The sequence below is a fragment of the Vitis riparia genome, chromosome 1 (assembly GCF_004353265.1).
Source record: "Vitis riparia cultivar Riparia Gloire de Montpellier isolate 1030 chromosome 1, EGFV_Vit.rip_1.0, whole genome shotgun sequence".
NCBI classification, from domain to species: Eukaryota; Viridiplantae; Streptophyta; class Magnoliopsida; order Vitales; family Vitaceae; genus Vitis; species Vitis riparia.
This window is the reverse complement of record NC_048431.1, coordinates 22,755,286-22,776,864: the sequence shown is the minus strand read 5'-3', so window position 1 is coordinate 22,776,864 and position 21,579 is coordinate 22,755,286. Positions and strand designations below refer to the sequence as shown.

The following is a 21,579-nucleotide window of genomic DNA, read 5'->3' as shown; positions in this document are numbered from 1 at the left end:
TCATTGGACTTTAATTACCCCTACAGAATAGGCGGTCCCAGGTGATAAAAATCTCAATCCTTAAACCGCAGAGGTAATATGGACAAGGCATTGGCCAGCCTCACGGGTGACACGTGTTAACACAAGACAACCCACATGTCATGCAAAACCCACGCGTCAGATAGAGAAAGAAACACGTGACAATGGATTGTGAAGTAGGCACGGTTACGACTTTAATATGTTCGTTCCCAAGATCTCCACCATGAGTTCTTCCTCCTCTTCCTCCTTTCAACTCGGAAGCTTTTGAGCCATTTCTCATCCTGTAAGATTTCTGATTGTTTCTCTTTCTTTTTCTTTTTTAAAATATTTTTTCCGAATTTTGCATGGTTAAAGCTTCAATAATCTTGAGTTAGCGTTTTGATTATTGTGGGTAGGTGGGTAGCCCCTACAGTGTTTTTTTTTTTTTTGGTGATATTTATGTGAATATTTTGAAATAGATTTAAAATAAATGAAAAAAAATGGAAATGGCTGAAAAGGGGAAGATGATTGGGTAGTCATTGGGTTTGAGATGTGGGTCATAGCAAAGGGAATTAATTATATTAAATTAATTAGAATTAATTGAAAAATCTGATATTGTTTTCATATTGGTTTGTTGTTTATATTTGATCTGCTAATTGATGTTTATGAATTTTTCTTGTGTTTGATTTGTTTGTTATGTATTTTGTAGAATTGAATTTTATGTTTGTATAAAAGCGTTTGGGGTGAATTCAAAATTTCGAAACTATTATTCCAATGGAAATGGTTTCTTTGAAATTTTAGACCCAAACAGACCGTAACTTTTTTACTTTTTTTTTTTTTGGCCTTTTCAAAATAATATATATACCATTAATTAATGTAGGTTATGGAATAGCTTTAAATGTAACACTGTGATTCGATGACTTTACAAATGGCTTTAAATGTAGTTGCTTTTCAGGTTTCTGCAACTCCGCAAACATATAAATCACTGAAAGTGCTTCTTGCAAAGCAAACAAGCGTCAAGAAGGAGAAATAAGGAAGAAAAAACAGATATAAGAGATGTCTGGTGTATCCCTTGCCGTGGCTCCTCGGACGGAGCCTGACAAAACCACGACCACCCCAAACACGAAGCCCCAACAGCAGCCAGGCCGCCACAACCACCACCAGCAGCAGTCTGTGGTGGGAGGCGTCATGGGATCACTGCGCGTGATCGAACTCCAGCTAGTAGCCTTCATCATGGTTTTCTCCGCCAGCGGTCTCGTCCCTCTACTCGACCTTATATTCCCAGCATTCGCCTCCGCTTATCTTCTAGCCCTCTCCCGCTTCGCCTTCCCAGCCCATGGCAGCACCAGCTCCACCGGCTCACAGGAAATTTTCCAAGGAAGTAGGCTTTTCCGGCTCTACGTGATTGTGGGAACCGCCATCGGCCTGTTCTTGCCCCTGGCATACGTGCTAGGCGGTTTCGCCAGGGGCGATGAGCATGCAGTCCGGTCAGCAACGCCTCATCTCTTCCTCCTCTCATTCCAGATACTAACCGAGAACATAATAAGCGGGCTGTCCTTGTTTTCGCCTCCGGTAAGGGCACTGGTCCCGTTGCTCTATACCGTTAGAAGGATCTTTGTAATCGTAGACTGGATAGTGGACGTGTGGCTTAACAAGACGCTGCCTGCCAATGCACCCTTCAAGGTACTGGTTTTTCTAAAAGAAAGTGTTCATTTTTAATATCACTTCCAAACCAGGCTCTAAATATTATGGTGGAATCGATAGGATGTTGCATGGTTCTGGTTCGGAAAGACGTTGGCGGTGGCGAATTTAGCATACTTCTCCATCAACCTGTTTGTATTCTTGATTCCCCGGTTTCTTCCAAGGGCCTTCGAGAGGTATTTCAGGGAGAGGGACGAGACTCGAGCAAAGATTGAGGAGGACAAGCGCTCTGCAGCAGCAAACAAGTCCCAACCCACAGATAAGAAAGCCGATTGATTGGCCTTTCCGTTTCTTCACCATTGCTGGTATGATTCGGAATGTATGATCTCCTCCTCCTCCAACTTAACATTACTCCTTTTTGCTGTGCTTTTCTCAGTAGTCCACTGAATTTATCGTCATTTGTGTATTATCCTTTCTTCACATGTAATGAATGTGGGCACATTACCACAATCGTTCGCCATGCTTGTTTTCAAATTTTGGAAATTGTAATAAAATGATGTGAAGATCTTGTGCAAACTATTGTTTGATAGGCATTGGGAAATTAGTAATTTTGTTTCAATAATAAAATCTTCTAGTTATAATTTTTTTTTAACGTATTAATTTAATAATTTCGTAAAATATTTAAGATAATAATTTTTTAGAAATTCTAATCATTAATAAAGTTCATTGAAAAATAGTAAAAATTTTATTATTTAGTTTTTTACAATTTTTATTTTGCTAGATTTATTTATTTTTTTAATTATAGTATATTTGAAACCTTTTTATTTTTACAATAAATTAACAAACAAAAATTTTGTTTAAAAATCATATTTTTCATAAAGATGGTATACTTCTAGAGCAGAAGTTTTCAAAAAATTTGGCTATGAAAATTTGTCTATATATTTTTAAAATATTTTTTTGAATCACTATTAAAATATTTTTTAAAAATAAAAATATCTTAAATCTGTTTTAAAAAAATTATAATATTTTTTTTACAAAATATTTATTTTTATAAATTTATAGAAAAATCTCCATTTTTGAAGAAGATTTTAATTTTTTTTATGATTAATTTTAATTTTAGAATTTTTTTCAGACACAAAAACTAAACCCTTGCCCATGACGCATGTCACTTTCCTGGGAGTAATAGCAGTGTAACCACAGTTCTAAATAGGTGCATTCAACATAGCAGCCTCCTGAATAGAAAACTTCTGCAACCTTCAAATAGAATCTCTCTCCCTCTCTCTCTCTCCCTCTCCTCCCTCTCCCTCTCCCTCTCTCTCTCTCTCTCTCTCTCTCTCTCCCCCCCCCCCCCCCCCCCCTTTTCTCCCACGCCTGCAACAGTCCTTTGAAACTTTTTCCTTCTTTCACTCTCTTTTTTCCCTACAACTGTAAAAAAAAAATCAGTAGCTAGGTTGTGTCCAAATACTTTTGAATATTTTATTTAATGTGGTTGTATGTGAAAAGGTCAACAACCGAAGTTCAAGAAAGTATACACTAATAAAATATAGTGATGGGACACTAAATGATTGATGGAGCCCTAATATTTGACTCTAACCCTTCATTATGCTCTATGGATTGCTTCTTTTGCTTCCTAAAAACATGAAAGTTGTTTCCCACCTTCTTTCCCACCAATTTAATATCCAAAAAGATAGATGGAATGTGCCTTTTTCCATTCCCAGGCTCTCATATTTATCATTTTTTTTATTATTATTATTTTTATATGAATTTTTAATTAGGATTTTATTTGGGTGGAGGAGAGATTTCATATTCCCAAAAATTATTTTTGAAAAAGCTTCCAATGACACCCTGGATGCTGTTTGTCTTTAAGAGATAGTACAACACTTGTCTTTTGGGAAGTGGTAGGAAAAGAAAAGAAAAAAAAATTGAACTTTTGGCATTCAAAATTTATTAAAATATTTTTTTTTCTTTTTTTTTAATTGTAATTATTGTATATTTATAATAGTTTGGAGCAAGTGAGGATTAAATTATAAATAAGAAGAGAGTAAGGGGTTGAAAATATTATTTTAAAAATTAAGTCTTTGTCATCAACTCCCAAGTCATGAACCACGCCACAGCCATTTTTACAACTCTAAAATTTCGGTACAGTTTCCGAGTACTTTATGGTCGGCTGTCCTTATCCCTTTACCAAAAAGACTAATTTGCCCCTGAATATAGGGTATTATCACAAGGATTTGTGGGGTTTCAGGGGTCTGTCCTATCAAAGCAAAATGAAATAAGTTGGGGGACCAATTGCAATAATCGGTTCACGTTATATATCTCTAAGATCATAGTCATCATCACCTCTGGTCTCTGTCTTAACCCCACGTGCCTCTCCCGCGCGTGCCAACACGCGCTACTTCTATGATTTGAAGGAAAATTTCGTTGTGTGGATTTCTTTTTATGTTAATTAAAAAATGTTATTAAATATTTAAAATATATATATATACGATTAATATAATCACAAAATATATTATTGTAATAAATTTTTTTGAATAAAATATGAAAAATTAAATTTTTTTGATACAATATCCTTTTGTTACTTAAAATTTCTTAATTACACCATCTTTTAAATTTAAAAAAAATAATTTCTCAACTGATCATGATTACTTAAATAAAAATAAACAATTTTAAATAGGAAAAATAGAAAATTAATACTCATGCTCATTTATATCCAATCAACGATAATTCATCCAAATTGGTAAATAAAAAAATTAACAAAGATTTATAAAAATATTTTCTCCTTATTATTATACAACAATTAAAAATTAAATTCATAAAAAAAAATTATATTTTATATTTTCAAAAATAGTAAAAGTCATAAAAAGGAAATCTTCTTTTTAGGATGGTTATTTTGGTATTATCTTCTTGTTTGGTCTTTACATGGGTCCTTGTGGTTTGTTTGGGTGTTTTCTTGAGATGTGATTGGTATATTCATTGCTTTGGCAAAGAAGTAGTTGGGGAGAGAGAGAGAGAGAGTTTCTTGGGGCATAGGAATAAGATATCTTGATTAGACATGAAATATAATGTTTGGGTTGGTAGGTGTTTTGAATATTGTAGTTTTAAGACATTACTTAATTATGAAGCCAGATGGATATGGACTTTGACTAGATTAGTTTTTAAGTCAAACCCGTCACCTTGGAGGAGTATGGAGAAAATAGAGTAATATTCAAGACATATAAATAAAAGTGTTTGACAAATTTCACAACAATTACCTAATGGACAAATATAATACCATGTTTTCAAAATTCAAATTCGAGAGAGTTTCTTAAATATTAAAATATTAAGTATAGTTGATATAAATTAATTCATATTTTATAATTTTTGTGAATGAAATGCATAGTCTCGTGTTTTCTTAGGACAAATTAGTTGTCTTAATTTGTCTTTATACTCCCTTTTTAGGGCTATGTGAATAAAATTATATTTAAATATCAAATAAATTAATTTTTAAGATTTTTTAATAAAAATTTACGAAAACATAAGCAAATATTCAACATGATAAAAATATAACATGTCAATGTTGACGTTAATATTCACATAATTATCTTACAATTTCTCATCCACCTTTTAATGAAAAAGTTCGATATTTGAGTATGGATTGAAATTTACATTGTTTTATAAAAAGTTATGAACTAAATTAAGTATAAATGATTTTAGATATTGCATATCGAATAAAAGATAAAGTTTATAACATTATATAAGTATAAATTTTTTTTATTTATGTAAATGCGTTTTAAAGTCGTGATAACTCACTTAGATCAAAGCAAATAATATCTATATAACTTCGATGTGGTGATTTGTTTGACCCTCATAATCTCGTTAACTTTTCAACACAAATCGCATATAAATGATTATCACACATAGAAAAAAAAAATTCAATAATATCATCATTGCCTTGCTACTAATTTTTTGTTATAAGGGCATAATTTATAATTCCTTCTAACCATTTGAAATGGTCCTATAAATGATAAATATTGATAAAATTTTCTTATAAAGCTTTCAAATTTAGTATATTTTTTCTTTCTAGTAAATTAAACAAAAAAAACATATTTACAAAATTTTCTAGAAGACTTTATAGCAAATTTTCTAGAAAAAAATGTTTTCATATTTAGGGTAAATGTGAAAATATATTTAAGATATATTTGTCAGATTTAAGGTTACGTTTGGATATATTTGTTTATTTTTTACAAAATATAAGAATTATTATATAAAAAGGTAAATAAAAAAATAAAAATAAAAACCTTCTTTTTTTAAACTTGCTTCAAATCGATAAAGGGAAAATTTTAAATTTTTTTTACTTTTTTTTTATTTCTCTGTCGTTTCGTACCTCTCGTGAGCACCAGCATTTGGACACGCGCCTAAGACGAGGGGTGGGAGTGGCTGTGTCATAACCTGAAAAATAAGCTAGTGTGACTTCCCCTCTCTGCCGTGTTTATCAAGAAAATAAAAACCCTACCTTCCTTAGCTTCCTCCTTATTTCCCCGTCTCTCCTCACATCCACATACTCTCCTTCTTCATCTCTCTTCCCTTCTACCTGCGACTATGAAGATTAAACACAAGGGGAAAGTATACCCCTCTCCATCGTCATCTTCTTCATCCACTCCACAAACCTTTATTTCTTCTCCAGATGCGCTCTCTGTTCTCAAGCTTCTTCCAGCTGCTATTCTAGCTCTAGCTTCGGTTCTTTCTACTGAGGATAAGGAAGTTTTGGCTTATATGATTACCAGGTCCATCAAAACCACCACCACCACCAACCCATGTTCCCTTTCTCAAGATTCCAAGAAAAAGTCCAAGAAACAACCACCCGCCGCCGCAGCAGGCGGGGGCGGTGGCGGTGGCGGTGGCGGCTCTGCTCATAAACCGCCGGTGTTCGACTGTGGCTGCTTTGAGTGCTACACCTGTTACTGGTTCAGGTGGGACTCGTCTCCCAACAGAGAGCTCATCCACCAGGCCATTGAAGCGTTTGAGGACCACCTGAGCTCCGGCGAGAAACCGAAGAGAATCGGCAGCCGAGGGAAGAAGAAAGAGCGTGTTGGCCGTCGTATCGCCGATAAGCCGGATGATATATCTTGCCAGCTCGAAATGCCGGTAGCGGAGGAAGAAGCTCCTGAAGTGCCGAATACCGATGACGCCAGCGTTGCACCCGCCCCGGAGAGCCACGCCCCGACGGCGCGTGATGGGTGCGAGGAGGCAAAGGCGGAGGATAATAACGGAGACGTCCCTGGGGAAGAGTCGGCGGCGGAGACCTCAGAGATTGTACGGGACACGGCGGCGAGCAACCACAAGGGCTTGGCAAGGAAGGTGTTGCCGGACGTGTTGGGGTTATTGAATTCGCGCTTATGGGGCCTTTGGAGTCCGAATGTGTAATGTAAAATTTTAAAAATTTTTCCAGTCCCAAAAAAAGAATATATATTTTGGTGGTTGGTTATATTCTCTACTCCATTATTGGGATTTGGCCCCTCCACATAAAAAAGGCTTCATTTACTGCATTTCTCTTTCTCCGGCCATCCTCACCGGAAAATGTCTTCCGGTGACTTGGGGTTCCGGCTTTTGATTTGGAAAAATATTTTTGGTCAATTATTTTTTAAATTTTCTTAGAGGCTAAGTTTTGTAATTAGGTGAAGTAGAAGCTGACGTGGACCAGCCAAATGTGACCTCTTTCTTAGTAGTTAGTGGCGACCATATTATAAAACTTGAATATATGATGTGTTGCTTTTAATTATTCATTTCTCCCTTTTTTTAGGTTTGTCAATGATGCGATTTTCTGTGCCCTTGAAACTTTTGATTCCTTTTGTGGACAACCCTCCCGAGTACTATTTTTTTAGGACCACTAAATTTGGGCATGTTGCCCTATCAAAGATGTGGGTCGGAGTCCGGTGGTGGGTGGTGAGTGCCCGAAACCGTCCATGGTTAACTCGAATGAGTATGTTCCTTGACATGGGTATTTTTGTCTTTTTAAAATAATTGGTGGCCCTCAAGTAGGGTTCTTCTTTTCCCTATTTGTTTTAGGGTTGTGTATGGTGATGAATGGGAATGGGAATTGTCCACTAGGAAGTGCCCTTTATGTTGGGTTTCACCAATGGGCCATGGTTTCTACAGTTGGGTGATGAAAGCAGAGGAGCTTTGTACTTGAATGCACTTTTTAGGGGTCTGATTTACCTTCACTGTCATGTAAAATTTGGGAAAATTACAGTTTACTAATTTTCTCCTTTTTGTTGGGTGGATGATGATAAATTTGAGCTAAAAAAGGTGGGTTGCTTGAAGTAAAAATGAAAATTAACCAGTGTATAAGGCAATGGACATTTCTGCAGTTATTCTAGAAAACGTTTTAATTTTTCTAATACGTGTTAAAAATACTAGAAACCTCTTTTAAACACAACTCTTAATCACGCAAGCATGCATTGAGATGATTGGTTGGTTTTATTTCTATTAGGAAAACCTCATTGAAATATATTCTATATTAATCATGCTCAACACTCTAAGCATCCTTGCCTCCTCAAAATGGGGTGGGTAAAGAACATTCTTATTTTTAGAGGAATAAACATCTGGGGTTAAGAGTGGTATTTTTGCATCTCAACAATCTCATCTTTCAATATGATATTTTTGTAACCCAAATTCCCAATCTTGATTCAACATTGCCAAACAATCCCTTCCCCTAACATTGATATGTTCTTGTAAATCGAATTCATGACCTTTAATTTTGAAATCAATTATTGATCGATTTTGATTATCAATTGATATCTAATAAAGATAAGTCAAGCCTTTTATGATCTTCGATATTATTATCATCATCGTTAGGTGATTCATCTCCTTTAAATAAAATAAAAATGATCATGGTGGATTCCTCAAATTTCATAGATGGGTGATGACTGGTGAGGCATTTGGTGAAGGGTTTTTTTAACTGAGAAAATGCAGAAGATTGGAACAAAGGAGAGAGTTGGCCTAGTTGGCCACAAGCCTTATCTCGTACATTTTGGGGGGTCACTATCATCGAAGAGAAGAAGACGCAAAGAATTGAATGTATATGATGGATAATAGAGGAGTGGCATTGTCTCCTTCCATTTTGTCTGCTATTGCTACTGACAAAAACTTGGAGCCCATCCCTTCTGAATCACCTATAATCTTACCCATCTCTGAACCCAGTCTTGTTAAATCCGAAGCAGGTTTCCTATTTTTTATTTTAAAAATAAACTTTTATACAAAATATGTACTCCAATTTGGCTCATGAAGGTAACATTTTTGGAAATTTTCATAATAATTGAGAGGTGCAGCATGAGCCACGTCCCCACATTTGGTGATGATGAGAATTGGTGAACCCAAGGGACCATGGGACCCATGGACTTGACCCGCGACACTGATGCTCGGAAGATCACATGCTAGGATCATATGGGTAAAAACTAAAGAGAGTAATTTCCACGAATGAATTGTTCATGCCACTTAGGATTTTGGTGCACCCTATTTCTGGCCCATGGGCTTTTCAGATGTTTGGTGCAAAGGCCCAATCCGGTCTTGTTTGGAACTCTTCCGGGCTTGCAAGAGGGACAAATGTAGATCCAATCAAATCTAAAATAAATAAACAAAATGAATCATATTTTTCCTATTTTAATTTAAATTTTATATTCATGCATATGATTTAATAGCAACATATGTTTTAAATTGTATATTATACTTGAATGATTGATTAGAACTCATTTGGGAGTGATTTTGAAAGGATTGGAAGCACTTTCTAATTTATTTTTATTTTTTTACCTTAGATATTTATCATTACCTTATTTATTGAAACAATTATTATCTATTGCATTTACTTTATATTTATTCCTTATAATTTAATATTTGCTTTAAAGTAGATAAGCATTTTTGTAAAATTTTAAATTATCAATGTCATTTAATCATTTTTAATGAAAAAAAATATTATTATTATGTTAATAATTTTAGAAACTTTTTTTTATAAAGATAAAAAAAAATTTAAACAAAAGGCATTTAATAAGATGAAGGAGTTTGTAAAATAAAGAAGATGAATGAGTTTGTTCACTAGAAAAGATTAAAAATAAAATAAAATTAAGTGCATTTAAGAACATGATTGAATTTGTAAAGTGGAAAAGAGATTAAAAAAATAAAATAAAATAGATAGTACATTTAACAATATAGAAGGGTCTATAAAGTAAAAAAGAAAATAGAAAATAAAAAATATAGGGTGCATTTAGTGATATAAATTGGTTGAACAAATTTTGAAGTTACTATTTTTACACTTGGGGGATTTTTGGACTAAAATAACTAAAAATAAGGACACCTAGTTCAATTTTTCCAAATTTAGGCCTAAAAAATGACATTGCTCTTGAAGGCTGATCAAGATTAATAACTTAACTTAAATTACTAAACACATTAAATATATTTAATAAAATAACTCAATACTATAACTTAAAAATAAAAATAAATTAAATTAATAAATCAAAATAATGAAATTTTGTATATCTCAAATCTCTTTTACCCTAATAGCTCATATCCCTTTTTTCTTTTTTCTTTTTTCTTTTTTCTTTTTTAAATTTCTCTCTCTTCACCTTATAACTTAATATAGTCAAATAGATATGTCCACTTAATAATTTTAAAAAATCATAATTTTTTTAGAAACAATCGTAATTCTTCCAAATAAAAATTAAATAATAAATTTAAAAAAACAATTTAAATTAAAATTATTTTAAGTTTTTAAACATTAAGCATTAAGTTTTACTATACCCTATTTGATCTTAGGAAAATATTAAGTAAAAAAAAAAACTATTTAAAAAATAATTTTCTCATATTTAATTTTATTATAGAAAATATAAAATAAAATCATATATAATTTAAATTAGTTGAAAACTTACATATTTTTTCCATTGTTTAATCTTTATAGAACAATTCAAATGAGTGAAATGTGTTTGAAATATAATATAAAAATTAATTAATTGTTTATTTATTTGTTTATTTTTCTTTATATTCCTTTGCACCAATATAATGACTTATTCTCAATTGTGTAAACATTATTTACTCATGACTTTAAAATACACCTATGAAACTTTTTTCCTTTATTATGCAAGCACGATGTCCTTGTTGTGTCCCACAATATTGCAAGGTCAAACAAACTCCTACATTGGGACTAGGATCAATTTTGATACCATTTGTAATAATTCACTCCCAAATTTATTATTTGTATTCATCATTTTTTTAAGTATTTAAATGTTTAAACTCTCTAAAATTGATCAAGCAATGTTTTTCTAAAATATGCATTGACAAACATTTGTAACAATTCACTCTCAATCATGTAATATCGTTCGCTCCATCAATTGAGCTACTTAACCCTTATGGTAAGTAATTTTATAATTTATTATTTTTTTTCTAAGTATCAAAATGACATTCAAAAGTTGATCAAATAATATTTTTTTTAAATATTTATTCAACTCTATAAGGTGTCTTTCTATTTGATCTCACAATCCTATGATGAAAAACAATAAAGACATCGTATCTACATATAAATGATTGTGATATCTCACATTTGTTCAACACTATGTATATGAATTTTCTTTAAGGATATACTCGTTTTACAATCATGAAAGCTCATTGAATTATAATGTACAATATTTACACAATTAAGAATTAGTTATTACAACTAACTTCAATTTCAATAATCTAAGTCCAATCAATGATACAAAGAGTGGAAATTGATGCAAAAGTATATGGTAAAGAAGGACATCAAGAGAAAGTAGGGAGTCATTTGTGGGCCAGATCTCAAGAATAACGCACCAATCCATTTCCTCCATCTAAGGCAAACACTACAAACATGTGCTAACCTTGTCTATATATTCGACACGATAGGGAGGTCCATCCATTATATTTGCTAGTCTACTCAAGGTGTAACCATACTTTTCCCTGAAACTTTTCTGAATCCTATGTCTATTTATGCGAGTCAAAGCCGCCATCATCGGGATATGGGTAGACTACTTACCCAAAAAGAGTGGTCAAAAACCTGCCACGTCACGTGGGTAGACAAATGTTTACCGACCATGAAAATTGGCTGATCAGAGGGCCATATATCTTTTGGTCTACAGGGAGCCTCAGCCGTCAGATCAACAATTGTGAAAATGAGAAGGGAACATGAAGCGAGAGAGAGGAAGAGAAAGAGGGATGGATGTAGGGTAGACGTCCCGTCGGTCGGTGAAGAAGCCATAGAGAAAATGCTAAGAAGACAAAGGGGAAGAGGCCAGAGAGAGAGTTCCAATGGCTTGTTAGTCGTTGCCCTCTCTCTATCTCTCTTATCTCTGCTTTTATTGTTTAATAGGCTCAGTGCACTTCACTTTCCCTATTACATTCTACTCATGTCACCAACGGCTGCTCCTCACTAAATCAACCATTCACATCACTTCCTTCTCATTTCATTATCTATAATAAAAAAATAAAATAAAATTAAAATTAAAATTAAAAAGATTAAAAAGACATTTACCTTCACAGACCATTTATCTATGGATTTTTTGCTATATAACAAAAATATATATATATATATATATTTTAGAAAAATCACCTCATAATTATCACACAAGTACTTGAATAAGCGATTCTCTAAATTTTTAAAAGGCATTTTAAAAAATTTGACTAACACTTGGAAGCTCTTGACATTCTCAACATTTTTTAAAGTCACTATCACTCTTAAAGCCATTTTCGAAGTGATTATGTACAAATTATAAATGCTTCTTTTTACAAAAATTAGAGGATTGTCAAAATTATAAATAAAAAATGTAAAAAAAAAAATCACCCAAGTGATTTTTAGACTAGCACCTCATAATGCTTTTTTCAAAAATCTAACAAGCATTACTTCCAAACAGCCTTAAATTTCTTTTCAATCGAATTGAAAATGAAATCCATTTACAGAGCAATCAGGCCAAAAGAGCATAAATCACAAACATGCAGCTTAGAAGAATTGTTTGCGGGAAAAGCATCTTTCCAGAAAAACTGGAATGGTATCAAACTCGAAACTTTTATTTTATTCTTTTATTTTTTTCTTTCCTCCTAATTTTCCATTGAGAGGTCCTGGTTAATCCACAAAATGATTGCCATTTTATGGTTTGGCATGGCATGTGGGTGAGGCTACTAGCATAACGGATGTTGTAGATGAGAATGCAAGCTGGATATCTATATATATCATTGTTGTTGCTACAGCGTTTGTGTCTTAGGAACCTTAAAACTATGACTAATCGATTGTCATACCTTGGCCTGATTGATGACAATTCGGTTGTGAGGCTTCAGAACGTCCCCAATTGAGGCAGCTTGCCACAACTCACCCATATGCAAACCCTTATCCCTTTCCCTGCTTAGTGACTGTTGGGTTGTGGAAGGGCTTGCAATCTACAGGAGGAGAAAGACAAGGCAGCATTTGTTTAAAAGCCGAGTTGAAAGTATATACCAATGACACCCTGACAAACAGCACCATCCCAATGGGTCCTATATATCTGCATGAGTGAAAGAGCTTTGGTGACCAATCAATGGCTGATAAGCCAGCTGCACACGATGCAGTGCAGCTGGTAGAGGCTCCAGATGAGATACAAAAGGGCAGGCATGTTCATTTGTCGGTGCTCTTCGTGTTAGTGTTTAGAAAATATGGATGAGGGGTTCGTAGTTTAGTACCTCGTTCGCTTCTCAAAAGGAGGATGTCACGATCGTGTGCTCAGACCCTACTACAATTGAGAATGTGATCCACTTTTAGTATTTGATAAGCAGCAGATGGTTTGGTTTCAGTGGGAATGGCAGCATTTCCAGAGATCATATTTGTTTCATCCACACAAAATGAGTATTCCTGCACAAAAATTAAATAAATGGTCATGTAAGACAATGAAAACATCATTGAACTTCAAGAAAAAATCTAGCGGAATGAAGTGCTTCCACAGCCATTCAAAGCAGCGGATTCATGAAAGCAACAGAAAAACCCATTCCCACTATAGAGTTGCTGGTATCACAAAAAAAAAATGATTTAAATTAATTAAAAGATAGTTATTGAAATGTAAATCCGGAAACAACAATCATTATCTACTTATTGGAGTTACAAGAAATGAAGTAAGAATATATGAATGATACACAAATATTATACAACTATAACTAACTACACTCAATTGCTCTTATCAGCACCCGTACCATTATTCATGATGGATGTAGAACTTCATTTTAAGATCCAAAGGCAAGGATAGGGTACAAAGCAATAGCCCACTGTCATATCCATAAACCTCCCAAATTTGAATCAAACCCATTTCTGGCTTTAATCACATGACGGAGAACCTAAGGAATTGTTGATTGCCATACAGGAAGACAGGTGTTCTTTTTTTTTTTTCCTTGGCGCAGAGATTTGCCCTCATCATCATACCCTTTCCACCTCTATGCCTGTCCCTTTCAATTTCCACTGTTTGGTCTCCCACTCAGGCTAATCCATCTCCATCAGCTCAGTGACATTTGATGACCATGTAGTTCCTATCATCAAAACATAAGACTGGTATTCAAAGCTGGATATGCTCTTTTATGAGGAAACAAGATCCGAAATTATCTTCAGATGAAGCCCAATATGCTTAGAGCTTTCTCCAGCAACTTCACAAAATCTAATTGACCAGGAAAGGAAAATTTTAGAGTGATGAAAATAAAATGAAGCAAACATGCATGCTGATCATCAGTACAATTACTTGGTTTTGCTTTCAAACCTTAGAATGGAAACCTTAGTTGAACCAAAAACTCCTTGAACCTATAATGCAATAAGATTGTTGTGTTTGTACACAATCACAACATTGAAATGATATAATAAAGGATATAATGTTCAAAACATGGTAAGTTGTCTTCATGTGAAGAAGCTTCTTCCCACCTTAATGATTCATCGGAGACAGTTTTTGACAAAACTATTTTAGAACTGGACATAATCATACAAAGAACAACAAATAGTAGTTGTCGCTATTGTCAAGCTTCTCATTTCTTATCAATTTCATCCTCAATCCTAGGCATCATCGTTTGGCCACTGAATTTCTTTCATATTCAATCAAACTGCTTAAGAAACAGCCAAAGCTTTAGTTAGAACCCTAATCACTCAAGAAACTGGCTTTGGAGATATAAAGTCCATGATGAAATTAAAGCATTCACATCTATCATTTTTGTAGAAGCTACATTTTTTTTCAATATTCAAAGCTTCTCAAAAAACAATGTTACTTGTGTTGCTTTCCATACATTATCAAACAAACATCAAAGATGTTTGTTATCAGCAAGGATGGCTCTGTTCCCTTTGTCTCTAAGCTCAGAAACCCTTTCCTTCTTCTCTGTTCGCTCTTATTCACAGCGATGCTTGTGGGGTACAATAGATTTTCAAGGCCAACAGCCCAGTGCCTGATGGGCTCTGTGAAAGAATATGTATATGAAAATGGTGGAGCAGAGAACATGAACATGACCGGCTAAGGCTAGTGCTTCTCTTCCTTTAAGCTATTTTAGGCCCCTACTTTCACTATCAGACTGGAGAAATGCAATAATTCATAGAAATGAAGCCAGATGACAGTATGCATTAAGCATTCTCATGTGACAATTTTATTGTCCTACAGAAATATATTCTCAGAAATAAGGGTGTGGGCTCAAGTTAAAAGATTTATATGTGATAACACTGTTGCAATACTAACAACTAACAATTCATATTGTTTATTCACCACAAGCAAGTAAAATAGGTTCTCAAGGATGGACCACAACTTTGCAACTAATTTTACTGCAACTCCAGCACCATGAAACAAAAGACATTACAAATGTTGATATAAAAATTGAAGGCTCGAGTCGCCTATAAAAAAAAAAAGGCTGGAGTCATACCTGTAGTAGTATACCAGATCCCTTCACAGATTGACCTGTTCCAAATGCAGGGAACATTAGACATCTACAATAGCAGGAAGTTCAGTGCATCTAATTGCCTCTACAGATTAAAGTTGATTGCAAACAGCAACAAACACAAAGTTCAGAGTCATAGTTACACATCAAATACAAAGATATTTGTTTGAGACAATCATTGGTATAATAGTATATCAGATAAGGGTCATTTCAGTTAGGAATAACTTACCCAGGAGTGGGCCTACCAAAAAGCATTAAGCGTTCTAACTTTTTTTATCCCAAATAAGAAAAGATTTTCCTCATTGTCAAATTGTCTTTGAACCCATAGAAGCCAACAAAATATTCTCTATGGCCCCACTTGCAATGGTGAGGTATTTCCATCAAATAAATGGTAATGTAGGTAGAATTATTAGAATGAAAAAGGTCCATCAGCTGATGCAAAAAGTGCATGTCCATAAACATGTCAAATTGGCAAGATCAATTACAGACCCACATCAAGGTGCACCTGTCACACATGGTTCATAACTGAACATGTTTACATGCATCCTAACAAATCTACTGGACATCTGCAAAATACAACATTTGCCATCGTATTCAAGCATTGATAGGTGCAGATTGTGCAGTGATCATGCCAAATCATGTGAAGAAAAAAAAGAAGAAAAGAAAGAAAGAAAGAAAGAAACATAAACCTGCAACCAACCTCACACATGCATTAAGTGCATGGATCAGACAGAATCAACAGCTTGTGGGTACTGGAACCCACATACCATTTGGCCACATGATTTGATCTTGAAAAGGAATAGCCAACCAAATCACCAAATCTTGTAACTTTCTGTGTGTTTCTCTTTACCCACCTGTATCTCAGACCCTTGGAAGCTTTCAGCAACAATTCAATATCCTATTCATAAACAGTCATGCGGCTTACTATCAAAAGCTGCTTCTCTCATCCTCTCCTCACTACTGAAGTGATCAGACATCAAACTCTGAAGAAGGATTTTAAAAATGAAGGTATTCAATCTCTATTGAACTTTTCCATTTTGGAAGAAAATCTCTGTTACAAGAGAACCAAAACTACACTTCATACCATATGGCTTCACCATTGCACTTCTTTGATGCAGTTACTAGGTTGGATGCATCGCAAGTTCCGGCAGAATAGCAGTGAGCCACTCAAAGATTTTGCCATCGGTGAGTCCTGTTCTCTTATCTGCATTTTTCTGCTCATATGTTCCTAAAGACACATCGTTTCATATATCCATCAAACTGGTTAGTCATTGCATGGCCTTCCATGATAATTTAGTGTAAACATGATCATAGGTGACCATATTTCACATGTGTGTAAGCATGTATGCGCATGTGTGTATTAATAGAGTTCCTAGTGTGCTGGCTCATGTAAGCTTGCTGCTAGATGCATAATGGACCAAGGGAAACTCGATAAGCTATGTGCTAAGCTTGGGAAGACAAGTGCAATCTAAATTAGACCTAATCTACCTGGTAACAGAATCACTCCAAGAAACACCTGTGTGTGTAATTAGCTAGCCTTTTATGAAGCACTTATCCCTTTTGGGTTTTTTTTCCTCGTTTCTTTTTTTGATAGACAAAGACCATATATATCAGCAACGTCTAACAAAAGGGTGCATACAACCTTACATAGTATTTACAAAGGGGCCAAAAGGCCATCTAAAGCAAAGGGATACACAAAAAACAGCTCCCTCACCTTACTTAGAGCTCAGTCAATCAATAAAATTCATCATGGACAAAGGCACATCCCCATTGATAAATCCTAACAAACTGCACAGTAGTAGACACTAGGTTAAATTAAACTTTGACCCCTAAAATTACTAAATTACCCATTTATTCTGGAACTTTAAAGTGTGTCCAACTGCTTCCTGAGCTTCAAAGGGATCTTTGAATTTGGCAGAGATAAAAGGTGTTACAAAAATTCCATTTTTACCCGTAATCTTGTAATCATTTCTCCACATGCTACCACTCTAAGAATTCAATGGTGCCTATGTGATTTCACCACTTTAGCACCAAAAAGCATACAGAAACACCATTTAATGATCATATGTATTGAAGGTCATCCATGTTCAATTAGTATAACCTTTTTCATCAAGTTATTATGAAAAATAGAGCAAAAAAAAGAGCATGAAATTCCAATGCTTAAAATTGATAAAATTGAAATCTTTTATGCTATTGTGGCAAGATCACATTAAGCACTTGGATCTTTGTATTAGACTTGTATGATCTTGTCATGGCAGCACCATAAAGAAATGTTTCCATCTAATGGGCCAATTCAATGGATTAAACACAAGGAAACAACTCGTTTCAATGATTTCCTTCTAATTTTGGCTATATTTCCACAAATGGAAAAGGCTGTTTAAGAAAGGAAGTGTATGAGGCTGTGGATGGTAAAAAATTAATCCAATAGAGATGGTTTTTTCGTAGTTAGTTGACTAATTAGGACTTATCAAATGGAGGATCCCGCAATATATAGATTTTTTATTCCTGATATATCAAGATCACACAAGTACCTAAACTTCAAAAGGCACACTAGTGTGACCTCACAACATCAATACAAAAAGGCATTGTTGATCCACCATCAAATTGTACCAAATCATCCACCAACAATGGAAAGAATTCTGAGGTAAGAAGACCTGATTATTGGGCATAAACAGACTAAAGAACCGTGATATTAGTATGCTAACATCATCTATTTGCTTGAGACATCCTAGAAGAGAGAGAAAGGATTTTAAAATTTAAAATAAATTAATAATAACCTATATGGCATTCCTGTTGAAATGCCAATGCAAAGTCTTCTCCCCCAGGTAACCCCATTATTAGCCTACTTCCTTCTACATTTTGCTTGTCAGATCAGTCTGTCAATTGTTTTTCAGGACAAAGATCACTGGATGACCAACAATACTACCCAAAGTCAAACTATGGCACCAAGCCCTTAAGGCAACGAGACTACTACCTTCGAAAGTCATTCGCTGGTCTAGAAGCAGCAAGAGAAGAAGAAGAAGATGACTTTGAAGAAGAATCATCAGCAGCAATTTCAGAACTCTTCCATGGCTTTCTAGCAATCGGTACCCTCGGCTCAGACCCAGTCGTCAATGACCCATCTACGCCAACATTTGCCATCTCTGTTGAGAACATTACTGAGAAAGAAACTGAAGTAACAGAGAATGAATTGAAGCTCATTAATGATGAGTTGGAGAAGGTGCTAGGAGCTGAAGCTAAAGAAGATGGTTACTCATCTGGGAGAAATAGTCATGTTAGCACAGGAAGAAGCAGTCATGGTAGCACCATCACACTTAGTGGCAAGCCAATGGAAGGCACAGAGTCCAATGGGAATGGAACAACAGTATGCCCACTCCAGGGCTATCTTTTTGGGTCAGCAATAGAATTGCCAGAAACAACCACAGTGGCGAAAAAGGAACATAGAACATCTCTTGGTGAGCTTTTCCAGAGGAGTAAGGAGGAAAATTCTGGAGCAAAATGCGAGAGGGGGGAGAAGCGAACAGATAAAGAAGCAGATAAATCTGCTGTGCATATCATGAAAAAGATGCTAAAGAAGAAAATGCTCCATGCTTCTTCAAGGAACTCTACTGCAGCTGGGGGAACAGTTGATTCTGCTTCCGCAGAAACAAAGCTACATAAGGTATGTACATGATACTAGCTATTCTATTTGGGACTCACAATACAATGCATCCACTGGTTGTGTTAAACAAGATCATTCCCAAGGGACATGTTCTTTCTTTACAGTGACTACAACATGAGCAACTAATAAGATTGTTTTATAGTCATCTAATTATAAATATAAATATTTAGAGATGGCTTTCTAGTTTCTATACCTACCTTTGGTCCACATATTTGCCTATAATCAAACATACATAATCTCATCTCAAAGTTTCATTATTGTGAACATATTATTTGCATCAATGGTGTTGCAAGTGTTCACATGAACTTCTCTGGTATTTGATGTTGCAAGTTATGGGTGTTTCACCCAGAACAGTCCAACAGAATGAGTGTGAATACTCCCTGCACCTCATATGCTTACCAGGGGCAACTTAAACCATCAAAACCTGGAGACTCGTCCCCATGCTATTCAGGACATGACCCATTAGATGAATCCAAATTAACAGATCTATGGATTGACCATTTAAGAATATTATTTTTTCTTCTTTTTAATCATTTACTTTATTCGGTTGTGGAAGCAGGGAGTTCATATGTTAATACACTATATTTCAGAACTTCTCTACCTCAATGGAAAGTTCTTTACAGAATTTGTGGATCCTCTAGGATGCATGAAATTATCCCAGTTATAGACTTTGGGTTGAGATTCCTAATTCTATGATATGTGGCATGTAGATCCTACATATGTTCCACAGAAAAGTTCATCCAGAAAGCTCGACCGCCACAGAAAAGCCAAACAGGCCCCACAAAAATGAGATCAAGAATGGCATCTTCTATGACGGGGGGTGCAACAATGGAGATCGGATGCTCCCAGACGAAGACATCATGATATTTCCTCAGAGAACCCTTTCAAAGGAGAGTATACGACGTTACAAGAGCCAGTCTAACCCTCCCCAGTTCACACTTTGTGGCAATGATTCAAATGGGAACAGGGAGTACTGGATCAAAACAGATGCAGATTGTAAGTACAAAAACCATGATTCACGACAAAACCTCATACAGGATGCTCCATGACAGAGCGATACTATAAACTGAATGCACAGAACCTAACTTATGGTCCACATAACTGGTGGCATTTAGAATATCACTTCTTGATCAATAAAGATGAAAAGGCACCGTTTTTTGCTCTAGATTTATAAAGAGGATTTTCCTCTTTGAGGTCCTAGTCTAGTAATCCTTGGTTATGCTTCTAATTAGGACAACAGCGTATATGACAATAGATCAGATTATCAAGACCCCCCTGCACATTGCCCAAGTATAAAGCACTAGTGTGACTTTTCGAAGGACTGTGCTGTGCATCAAACAATTTGAGTGCTCAAGTCTTTCCTCTTTACAATAGCATGATTTTGAATCTAAATTTTTTTTAGTTAACTGACCCATCTCTACTATTTGTGTTGTAGATCTGGTGTTGGAGCTCTAAAAGTCAGAAGAAGCAGACAAGTGTAGCATTGCCATCCTCCATCAATAAGAAGCATTGTGGTGTATGTTAAGAATCTCCTTATCGGTGAGTGTCACTAGTAATATGTGAGTGATTATATCATAATGGGCTTGAGAGAAACAAAAGAATAAAAGAGGCATGCCTCTTATCATCCTATTCCTACCTTTGAGTGGTGACCGTAAACTTAATTGTAAACACTGTTCAACTATATTCCAACTAGAGTTTGGAATGTTAAATTACCCTGGATTTGTATAACATGGAAGTCATGCCTTTTCTGTGGCAAATCAACCATTTAAGACAGAATCAAAAGGGTTTAAACAGATCCAGCTCAATCTGCTTCCTAACATTTTATGATTGTCTTGACTAACAAGAACCAGCTAAGTTACCTCCTTAAAACAGAAGAGGAAGTTGTAGCCTAATCCAATCCAGACTTGCATTCTTCCCGTACCTTTTTTTCTATACTTAAGTGAAAAGGAATTATTAAGTGTTGCTTTTTTTTTTTTTGTTAAAAATATATATAACTCTATACTATTGAGAATAACATTTTTAATATCCCGCACTAGAATCAGATTCTAATAATTAGTTGCAAAAAATTCAAACCTAACTTCAAAACAATAATTAAGGCTTGAGAAGATTTAGAGGGACTTGTTGTGGGGTGGGGGTTCTTTGGAATACAAGACGCATCTTGTGAGATGGAATATTACTTGTAGAGAGAAACACTGTGGAGGCCTTGGTATAAAAACTTTCAATTCTCAATAAGCCACCTTTAGGAAAGTGGTTGTGGAGGTTTGCATCAAAGAGTGAGCCTCTCTGGAAGAGGGTTAATGTTGGGAAGTATGGGAAAGAGAGGGGTAGGGTTTGTAGGGATGGTTTTGGGTTGGGTTGTGGAAGGTCATCAGAAGGGGCATCTT

The 21,579-nt window shown here is 35.0% G+C and overlaps 3 protein-coding genes and 1 long non-coding RNA gene across 10 annotated transcripts; 3 read left to right on the top strand and 1 right to left on the bottom strand.

Moving 5' to 3' along the window:
- Positions 1-216: 216 nt before the first annotated feature.
- Positions 217-2,214, top strand: LOC117922303. Of its 4 annotated transcripts, none has more exons than XM_034840410.1 (3): positions 217-301; positions 953-1,680; positions 1,762-2,214. In XM_034840410.1, the coding sequence occupies exons 2-3, from the start codon at positions 1,054-1,056 to the stop codon at positions 1,972-1,974; spliced, it is 840 nt and encodes a 279-aa protein (XP_034696301.1). In that variant the 5' UTR covers positions 217-301; positions 953-1,053; the 3' UTR covers positions 1,975-2,214. The 4 variants fall into 4 exon arrangements, with proteins under 4 accessions (XP_034696301.1, XP_034696309.1, XP_034696317.1 ...); XM_034840418.1 differs by having other exon boundaries at positions 235-301; positions 942-1,680; XM_034840426.1 differs by lacking the exon at positions 217-301 and adding an exon at positions 328-409.
- Positions 2,215-6,122: 3,908 nt separating this feature from the next.
- On the top strand, positions 6,123-7,400 carry LOC117929900. The gene has a single exon (XM_034850675.1). It carries the CDS (start codon positions 6,217-6,219, stop codon positions 7,039-7,041), a length of 825 nt encoding a protein of 274 aa, XP_034706566.1. The 5' UTR covers positions 6,123-6,216; the 3' UTR covers positions 7,042-7,400.
- A 3,849-nt stretch (positions 7,401-11,249) lies between these two features.
- LOC117918682 lies at positions 11,250-18,661 on the bottom strand. Of its 4 annotated transcripts, XR_004651922.1 has the most exons (6): positions 16,224-18,661; positions 15,520-15,554; positions 13,831-14,285; positions 13,327-13,495; positions 12,910-13,151; positions 11,250-12,087 (listed from the first exon to the last, which is right to left on the bottom strand). It is a non-coding gene; the product is annotated as an uncharacterized LOC117918682 (long non-coding RNA). The 4 variants fall into 4 exon arrangements; XR_004651919.1 differs by lacking the exon at positions 11,250-12,087 and having other exon boundaries at positions 12,813-13,151; XR_004651920.1 differs by lacking the exon at positions 11,250-12,087 and having other exon boundaries at positions 12,813-13,151; positions 16,235-18,661.
- LOC117918675 (protein LAZY 1-like) lies at positions 16,453-20,964 on the top strand. Its single transcript, XM_034835496.1, has 5 exons — positions 16,453-16,542; positions 16,653-16,719; positions 18,429-19,195; positions 19,906-20,191; positions 20,631-20,964. Exons 1-5 carry the CDS (start codon positions 16,537-16,539, stop codon positions 20,648-20,650), a joined length of 1,146 nt encoding a protein of 381 aa, XP_034691387.1. The 5' UTR covers positions 16,453-16,536; the 3' UTR covers positions 20,651-20,964.
- The last annotated feature ends 615 nt before the right edge of the window (positions 20,965-21,579 follow it).

Coding starts and splice junctions, on each gene's coding strand:
- LOC117922303 (XM_034840410.1), top strand. CDS start 1,054: ATGTCTGGTGTATCCCTTGCCGTGGCTCCTCGGACGGAGCCTGACAAA. Junction 1,681..1,761: donor CTGCCAATGCACCCTTCAAG/GTACTGGTTTTT, acceptor TGGAATCGATAG/GATGTTGCATGGTTCTGGTT.
- LOC117929900 (XM_034850675.1), top strand. CDS start 6,217: ATGAAGATTAAACACAAGGGGAAAGTATACCCCTCTCCATCGTCATCT.
- LOC117918675 (XM_034835496.1), top strand. Junction 16,720..18,428: donor ACTCAAAGATTTTGCCATCG/GTGAGTCCTGTT, acceptor ATTGTTTTTCAG/GACAAAGATCACTGGATGAC. Junction 20,192..20,630: donor GATCAAAACAGATGCAGATT/GTAAGTACAAAA, acceptor TTTGTGTTGTAG/ATCTGGTGTTGGAGCTCTAA.